This window comes from Miscanthus floridulus, unplaced genomic scaffold, assembly GCF_019320115.1.
Source record: "Miscanthus floridulus cultivar M001 unplaced genomic scaffold, ASM1932011v1 fs_131_7_8, whole genome shotgun sequence".
Taxonomy (NCBI): domain Eukaryota; kingdom Viridiplantae; phylum Streptophyta; class Magnoliopsida; order Poales; family Poaceae; genus Miscanthus; species Miscanthus floridulus.
In genome coordinates, this window is record NW_027096248.1 from 5,837 (window position 1) to 15,125 (window position 9,289).

At 43.1% G+C, this 9,289-nt stretch overlaps 1 protein-coding gene across 1 annotated transcript; it reads right to left on the reverse strand.

Annotated features, from left to right (window-relative positions):
- Positions 1–3,732: 3,732 nt before the first annotated feature.
- On the reverse strand, positions 3,733–8,266 carry LOC136530442 (uncharacterized; the record flags this gene model as incomplete). Its single annotated transcript, XM_066523181.1, has 1 exon — positions 3,733–8,266. A coding segment is annotated over exon 1 (3,651 nt), but the record flags the coding sequence as incomplete, so codon positions are not given.
- Between the last annotated feature and the right edge of the window lie 1,023 nt (positions 8,267–9,289).

A 9,289-nucleotide genomic window follows, 5' to 3' on the forward strand; every position in this document is an offset into this window, starting at 1 on the left:
AACGTCGTTGAGCGTTTGTTCAATTTGCTTGCAACTAACATGGTTCTAGTACTTCCTTTCTTTAGCCCACCTACAGCTCCACATATTCGACTACAGCTTGAGAGGTTTTTGTTGCTGCGGCACCGATACACTTCACTCCACGGTTATAGACTTGTTGGTTGCCGTCACCTCCTGTTTGGCTTGGTAAGAACTTGTAAGGGCTTGTTTTAACAAGTTGAGTTTGAGAGAATTACGACCAACACATCCTAGTAGTTGATAGGAGGATACATATTATTTTTGTGTTTCTTGTTTTCTACTAATCATGGCAAGTGATATGGAGATTTTTGAGCTATTGAAACTAGACCCTCATATTCAGGATGTCATTCAACACTTGCCGTTATATGATGGTAAGTTTGATCCTCAAGCTTACATTGATTGGGAGTTAAAAGTAGACAATGAATTTGATGAGCATGACCTGTCCGAGAAACAAAAGATTTGTATTGCCTCCAATGTTTTGACTGAATTTGCTTTGCTAGAATAGAAACACATTCGTAGGCACAAGAACGTTCTAGAATCTTGGGAAGACTTCAAAATTCTTTTTAGAGATGCATTCGTTCCTGCATATTATGTTGATTATTTGCTTGCAAAATTAGACAACTTGAAGCAGGGTAGTAAGACTGTGAAACAATACTACCATAATTTTAAGATTTGTATCATGTTTGGTGGATTGGATGAATGCATGGAAGATGTTATGAGTAGATTCATGAGAGGGCTCAATTCTGAAATTCGAACCTTGTTAATTAGCAAATCATATTGCCATATTGGTCAATTGTTTTGTCTGGCTCTCAATGCTGAAAAAGAGATTCTATTATCTGTGAATACTTACCAGAATGATGTGACCCATAATGTCCAAAATTTGTCCACTCTGCATGCTAATGAAGAGCAACAAATAGTGGAACCCACTACTGATTTTCCTTTGTCACAAAATGAATTACTCGCTGTTCCTTGTGACAAAGAGGACTTGTGTGCTGATGATTCTTTTACTTCTATGCCACAAGTAGCGAATAAGTGTGATACTTTTGGTTTGGAACCATACAAATGTGCTGAAGATAAGCTTTTTCATCCTATTACATGTGCACAAGATGAACTGAATTTGCTGTCCTCTTTAAATACTTTGGGTTATATTGAATTTGATATTCTATGTAATCTAAATTGTCTAAAAGAGAAACTTAAATTTGATTCTGGTTTGCCGAGTTTTAATCATTGTTCGCTTCATGCAATTGGCAAATATGACAGCAAAGGAGAATATTTGGTGCATAAAGTTTATATTTGCTCAAATCTGAAATATCCTTTTGGGCCACAATACCATGATCAAATTGAGGGCTGCACTAACACTAATGATGTCTTGCAAAGTTTTCCTAGTTTTTCCCATATGCAACAGGATAAATATCAAGAAGGGGAGCACGGTTCACTTTTACGTATAACACATACTCCAACAAAGGTCAAACCGAGGACGGTTTGCTGTCAAGAAGGGGAGAATGATCAGGACATCATTGGCTCAAATATGACCATGCCAACCACTTCTATACCAAAGGTGCAACCATTCTATATGAGGCTTATCACTGATGCATTTGATGAATTGATGCTGCACCATGATGTGTGTTCATTCTCATTTTTAGAATTACTTACATGGATCAAGGGAAGGTTTGATTGCATATGGAAAGCATGGAAGGTTAATGAAGTTGATTGGGGACCAAATGATGGGACAAGGGGTTGTTCCTGATCTTTTGGTGAGTGTGGATAAACTCGATTTGGGGTGGATTCGACGTTGGCTGTCCGACTACAACGACCACAAGGTTGCTGCGCCTTAGCAACAGGTACACCGGCTCCGATTGTGATGTTCTTGCCGTGCCAAGAACACCATGAACCTGCAAGCAACCGAGAACAAGCAAGAACAAGATGAACAAGCAAATAACTCACGGATTTAAGCCAAAGGCCGAATCTGAATCACAAGTTGGGGTCTTGAAACAAGCAAATCGGGTGGTCTAGTCGACACACGCGTTTACAAGGAAGAAGCAGCAGCTATCTTGCATCTAAACAAAACCCAACCTCATTCTGATGGCTGCTGGCTCTATTTATAAGGAGGAGAGCACAAGGGGGAGTGGGAAACCCTAATCTGGGCGTCCCTCAATGGGCTGTAGGTCTGTGCGTCCTTTGGCTTGCTGCGCACAGATTCGGTAGATTCTGATAGTGGGGTTGGACCCATGTGAAAGAGGACGACGCGCTCTTTCCAACAAGTCAAAAACCAGCTTCATTGGATCTCGTATCAAGGAGTTATGGTACTTTTGATGGAGTGTTTCCTGCTGTCTCGAGATGAGCTGAGCGCCCCATTAATGATGATTCCCACTTGTTCGGCTGCTCCATCCTCATCATGGGGTCTAAACATGAGGCAATGGGGTCTTGACCAACATTCCTAAGAATAAGACAATCATCACCATGATTTAGTAGCATCCAATTCTGAGACGAGTTTGTATGAACAGCGAGGAACGACTTTACCTGATAATTAAGTTGTTGTGCTCGAGCTCTTGTCATCGGACCTTGTTGTGCAGCAGGTGTGGTTGTATCAATGGAAGGGATGTCCTCATCATCCTCCCCTTCTTGCATTTGAGTCGTCCTCGACTCTAGTTCATCCTCTTCTCCCAAATATGGTTTCAAATCTGCAATGTTAAAAGTGGGGCTAACCCCAAAAGCTGCAGGTAGCTCAAGTTTGTACGCATTATCATTAATCCTTTCTAACACTTTAAAAGGACCATCGGCTCTAGGCAGCAACTTAGACTTTCGCAAATCAGGGAACCTATCTTTTCTCAAATGGAGCCAAACTAGATCACCAGGTTCAAAAATGACATGTTTCTTCCCTTTGCTACCAGCTAGTTTATACTTTGCGTTCATGCACTCTATTTTCTCTTTAGTGGTTTCATGCAATTTTAAGATCAGTTCAGCACGTTGTTTAGCATCAAAGTTCACTCGCTCCGAGGTCGGAAGAGGTAACAAATCAATAGGAGCACGTGGCACAAACCCATAAACAATCTCAAAAGGGCTTTTCTTAGTGGTAGAATGCTGTGAACGATTATAAGCAAACTCAACATGAGGCAAGCACTCTTCCCACATTTTTATGTTCTTTTTCAAAACAGCCCTAAGCAAAGTAGATAATGTTCTATTGACAACCTCAGTTTGTCCATCAGTTTGGGGATGACAAGTAGTGGAAAATAAAAGCTTAGTCCCTAGCTTAGCCCACAAAGTTCTCCAAAAATGACTAAGAAATTTTGCATCCCGATCAGAAACAATGGTGTTAGGCACACCGTGCAATCGAACAATCTCACGAAAGAACAAATCAGCAACATGTGTAGCATCATCGCTCTTATGACATGGTATGAAATGTGCCATTTTAGAAAATCTGTCCACAACAACAAACACACTATCCCTCCCCTTCTTTGTTCTAGGCAGTCCTAAAACAAAGTCCATTGAAATATCTTCCCACGGTGCACTTGGAACAGGAAGAGGCATGTATAAACCATGAGGATTAAGGTGTGACTTAGCTTTCTGGCATGTTGTGCAGCGAGCAACGAACCTCTCCACGTCTCTCCTCATCTTGGGCCAAAAGAAATGACCAGCAAGGATGTCCTCTGTCTTTTTCACACCAAAATGTCCCATGAGTCCTCCTCCATGCGCTTCCTGCAACAATAACAAACGCACAGAGCTAGCTGGAATGCATAGCTTGTTAGCTCTAAAGACAAACCCGTCGGTAAGGATGAATCTGTTCCATGTTTTCCCCTCTTGGCAATTCAGCAATACATCTTTGAAATCATTGTCATGTGCATATTGTTCCTTAATAGTTTCCAAACCAAAGATTTTAAAGTCAAGTTGTGAAAGCATGGTGTAACGTCTAGACAAAGCATCAGCAATTATATTTTCCTTCCCCTTTTTGTGTTTGATGACATAAGGAAAGGACTCGATGAATTCAACCCACTTGGCATGTCTACGGTTCAGTTTTGCTTGACTACGGATGTGTTTCAAAGATTCATGATCAGAATGTATGACAAACTCTTTGGGCCACAAATAATGCTGCCATGTTTCCAAAGTCCGAACTAGAGCAAGCAATTCCTTATCATAAGTAGAATAGTTCAAACTAGGGCCACTCAACTTTTCACTGAAATACGCCACAGGTTTCCCCTCTTGTAACAGCACACCACCCAACCCAATTCCACTAGCATCACATTCAAGCTCAAAGGTTTTGTTGAAATCAGGAAGTTGGAGTAAAGGTGCATGAGTTAACTTATCTTTGAGCGTGTTGAAAGCATCCTGTTGGGTTGCAGCCCAAGTGAAGGTTGCACCCTTCTTGGTGAGTTCATGCAGCGGGGCTGCAATGGTGCTGAAGTCCTTCACAAATCGACGGTAGAAACTAGCAAGTCCTAGAAAACTCCGCACTTGTGTGACCGTGCAGGGAACAGGCCAGCTGTGTATGGCCTCAACCTTGGCTTGATCAACTTCGATTCCCTGCGGTGTCACAACATATCCAAGAAAAGAAACTCGATCTGTGCAAAAGGTGCACTTCTCAAGATTGCCAAACAAGTGTGCATCCCGTAGAGCATTGAAAACGGCACGCAAATGATCAAGATGTTCCTCTAATGATCTACTATATATCAAGATGTCATCAAAGTATACCACCACGAATCTGCCAATAAAAGAGCGTAAAACCTCGTTCATTAATCTCATGAAAGTGCTGGGTGCATTAGTCAATCCAAAGGGCATGACAAGCCATTCATATAAACCAAACTTAGTTTTAAACGCTGTTTTCCATTCATCTCCTAGCTTCATACGAATCTGGTGGTAACCACTACGCAAATCAATTTTAGAGAACACAATTGAGCCACTCAATTCATCAAGCATATCATCTAACCTTGGAATAGGATGACGATATCTGATTGTGATGTTGTTTATCGCTCTACAATCAACACACATGCGCCATGATCCATCCTTCTTAGGAACTAAAAGCACAGGAACGGCACAAGGGCTAAGAGACTCACGCACATAACCTTTGTTGAGCAATTCTTGTACTTGTCTCTGAATCTCTTTTGTCTCATCCGGGTTGGTCCTATACGGCGCACGATTAGGCAAGGAAGCCCCAGGGATGAGGTCAATCTGGTGTTCAATCCCTCGAATTGGTGGCAGCCCCGGTGGTACCTCCTTTGGAAAAACATCGGCATACTCCTGCAAAAGATTAGTGACAGCAGGAGGCAAAGAAATAGATGTATCTTCGAGTGAAAATAAAGTTTCTTTGCAAACCAAAGCATAGCAAACAGTAGTACTAGCATCAATCTCATCCAAATCAGATTTGGTGGCAAAGTAACAAGAGCCTTTCAGCTTGATCTCATTTTTATTATGATGAACAGATTTGCTAGACTTCTTCTTATGTTTCTCAAGTTCATTAGCGACAATCTGATTTTCACTAGCAACAGCCTGATTCTTAAGTTTGCTAGCTCTAGCAAGTTCATCTCTTAGAATAGCCTCAGGGGACATGGGGTGCAACACAATCTTCTTGTCATTATGCACAAAAGAGTATTGATTTGTTTTACCAAAGTGCAAGGAATCTTTATCAAACTGCCATGGTCTACCTAACAACATAGAGCATGCTTGCATAGGCACAACATCGCAGTCAATGGAATCATGATAAGAACCAATGGCAAACTCTACCCTTACCAATCGTGTTACCTTCACCTTGCCGCTGCTGTTAAGCCACTGAATGTAGTAAGGCTGCGGGTGTGGTTTTGTGCTCAACAAAAGCTTCTTCACCATTTCAGCACTTGCCAAGTTGTTGCAGCTTCCTCCATCTATGATCACACGGCAAGAGCGTTCCTTGATCACACACTTGGTTTGAAACAAAGTGTGGCGCTGATTTTGCTCAGCCCTCTCCATTTGGGCACTTAGCACCCGCTGCACCACGAGGCTCTCATAGTGCTCAGCAGCTTCAGCCCCAATGTGCTCTTCGTCTTGTTGGAAATCATCTCCTTCCGCTACATTGTTAGCAGCAAGCAAAGCATATGTTTCTTCATCAAAATCACTAGCAGAGGAATACCCACCATCAGCTCGCACAACCATCACACGTGTGCTTGGGCAGTCCTTGCGTATGTGGCCATATCCTTTGCAGCGTAGGCACTGAATATCCCTTGTTCTCCCCGTGGATACCACCGAGGATGAACTCTTGGCAGATGTAGCCGTTGCTCCTCTAGTTGGTTCACTTGGGCATGGTACAGAATTTGTTGTAGAGGAGCGTGGCTTGATGGTCGAGGAAGATTGTGGGGGTGCACGCGTTGACGGTGCAGCAGCATTGGAGGGTGTCCACGGGCTAGCACGACCTGCAGGAATGTTAGCCCTCATGCTAGCTCGTCGTCCCTGCACTTCTCGTTCAGCTTTACAAGCAAGGTGAAATAAACGATTGACAGAATTATATTCCTTATAAGCTAGAATATCCTGAATCTCCCGGTTCAGCCCACCCATAAATCTAGCTATGGCACCATCCTCATTTTCCTCTAGCCTGCAACGAAGCATACCCATTTGTAGCTCTTGATAGTATTCTTCTACAGATTTGGATCCTTGCCTCAATTGTTGCAACTTATGTAAAAGATCACGGGAATAATAAGAAGGAACAAATCTGGCCCGCATGACCCGTTTCAAAGCATCCCAAGTTGGTGTGTTATTTGGGTTCTTACGATGGTATTCAGACCACCAAACAGAGGCAAAGTCAGTAAACTCACTAGTTGCAGCCCTAACACGTTTGTCCTCAGGGAAATCATGGCAAGTAAATTTCTGATCAACAGCTAATTCCCAACTAAGGTACATATCAGGATTATACCTCCCATCAAAAGCAGGTATGGTGAATTTAATCTTGCCAAATGAGTCATCGGTACGTACCTCTTGCCGTGGTCGGCGAGGACCTGTCTCATGGCGGCGGCGATGTTGTTCGATGCGTCGATGACCATTCAGCTCCTCATCAAGCTCAGTGTCCGCTGCATATTCTTCTTCATCATGACCAGCAGCACTGCCCATGGTGTTGTTGTTGTTGTGATTGCGTCGTTCGAAACCATCACAGCGATTCTGTTCCATCCTCTCCAATCGCTCCAAGACACCTACAAGAGATGTATTAACAGAACCAAGAGTGCCTTCCAAGGAAGCCAACTTGGTGTTGGTCTCAATCTGAGCCGTCTCCAATTGACCAAGGCGCTCATTGGTGACACGAACATCCTCATCAAGGTGTTCAGCATGGAGCCTCACTTTGCGTTCAAAGTGTTGCAGCAAGGCTTTTGATCGAGGTGATTGTGGAGGGGTCCTTTCACCTTCTCCTGCCATGGTTAGTATGTAGCAAGGGAATCACAAGAAAATATGTCCTACCAACTAACTGAATTAGGTGGCAACAATTTTCATTCTCTCAGCATGTGCAACCGAGTTCTTACAAGTCCTTACCTTGCTATGCAGATGGTGTTGGCGACGACAAGAACAACACAAGTAGTAGCAAGTAGAACCCTGTGACGTTGTAGATAATTTGTGGAGCTGTAGGTGGCTTAAAAAAAATCAAGGTACAGCTGGAACCACGTTAGTCAATGCAAGTTGAATAAGTGTTCAAAGATAGTACCGTGCTGGTCCTAGGCTAACCCGTGCTAGAGACGCGAGCCTAGACACAAATGTTGTCACCGGACAGTAGCAAACAATGGAAATGATGAGAGTAAATAGCATCAACTTAACCCTTCTTTTTTTTTCTTTCTTTCTTTCTTTCCTCCTTTTCCTTTCTTTTTCTTTTCTATTTTCTTTTTCTTTTCTTTTCTTTTCTTTTCTTTTCTTTTCTTTTCTTTTCGACAAGTAGCACAAACTGAACTTTTGCAATATGATTATAACAAGAATGCAGCAAGTAGCATAGACTTTCTTTTACTAGGGATAAGGATTGCAACAAGTAGTACAAATATGCAATTTGAACTCTCTTATTTTCAGAACTGAGTGTACTCAGATTTGCACCAAAACGACAGGTGCATAAGGTAGTGTTTGTGTAGGCACGGCTGAAGGTGATGGTGGTGAGGGTTTCAGCGAAAAGGTCGAGAAAAACAGCGGTGCTTTTGCTGCTGGTTGTGGTGGTATTGGTGGAGATTGCAGCGGCTGAAGTGGGGGGAAAGGCAACAACGGATTGTGTGGTGACTGAAACGTGACAAGAACTCGAAACTCTAAAGGATTAGAACCTAAGAACCAGCACTTGACACCACGATGTAAACCACAAACTCAACAAGCAAAGAACTAAGCAGATCAGCAAGGCTCAAACTTGTGTTTGGAATTTCAGTTCTACCCTATTTTTATATTTCTGGACTATAGGTAAAGTAATGAACGGTAAATCACTCACCAAAGAACCTTGCTCTGATTACCACATGATGGGACAAGGGGTTGTTCCTGATCTTTTGGTGAGTGTGGATAAACTCGATTTGGGGTGGATTCGACGTTGGCTGTCCGACTACAACGACCACAAGGTTGCTGCGCCTTAGCAACAGGTACACCGGCTCCGATTGTGATGTTCTTGCCGTGCCAAGAACACCATGAACCTGCAAGCAACCGAGAACAAGCAAGAACAAGATGAACAAGCAAATAACTCACGGATTTAAGCCAAAGGCCGAATCTGAATCACAAGTTGGGGTCTTGAAACAAGCAAATCGGGTGGTCTAGTCGACACACGCGTTTACAAGGAAGAAGCAGCAGCTATCTTGCATCTAAACAAAACCCAACCTCATTCTGATGGCTGCTGGCTCTATTTATAAGGAGGAGAGCACAAGGGGGAGTGGGAAACCCTAATCTGGGCGTCCCTCAATGGGCTGTAGGTCTGTGCGTCCTTTGGCTTGCTGCGCACAGATTCGGTAGATTCTGATAGTGGGGTTGGACCCATGTGAAAGAGGACGACGCGCTCTTTCCAACAAGTCAAAAACCAGCTTCATTGGATCTCGTATCAAGGAGTTATGGTACTTTTGATGGAGTGTTTCCTGCTGTCTCGAGATGAGCTGAGCGCCCCATTAATGATGATTCCCACTTGTTCGGCTGCTCCATCCTCATCATGGGGTCTAAACATGAGGCAATGGGGTCTTGACCAACATTCCTAAGAATAAGACAATCATCACCATGATTTAGTAGCATCCAATTCTGAGACGAGTTTGTATGAACAGCGAGGAACGACTTTACCTGATAATTAAGTTGTTGTGCTCGAGCTCTTGTCATCGGACCTTGT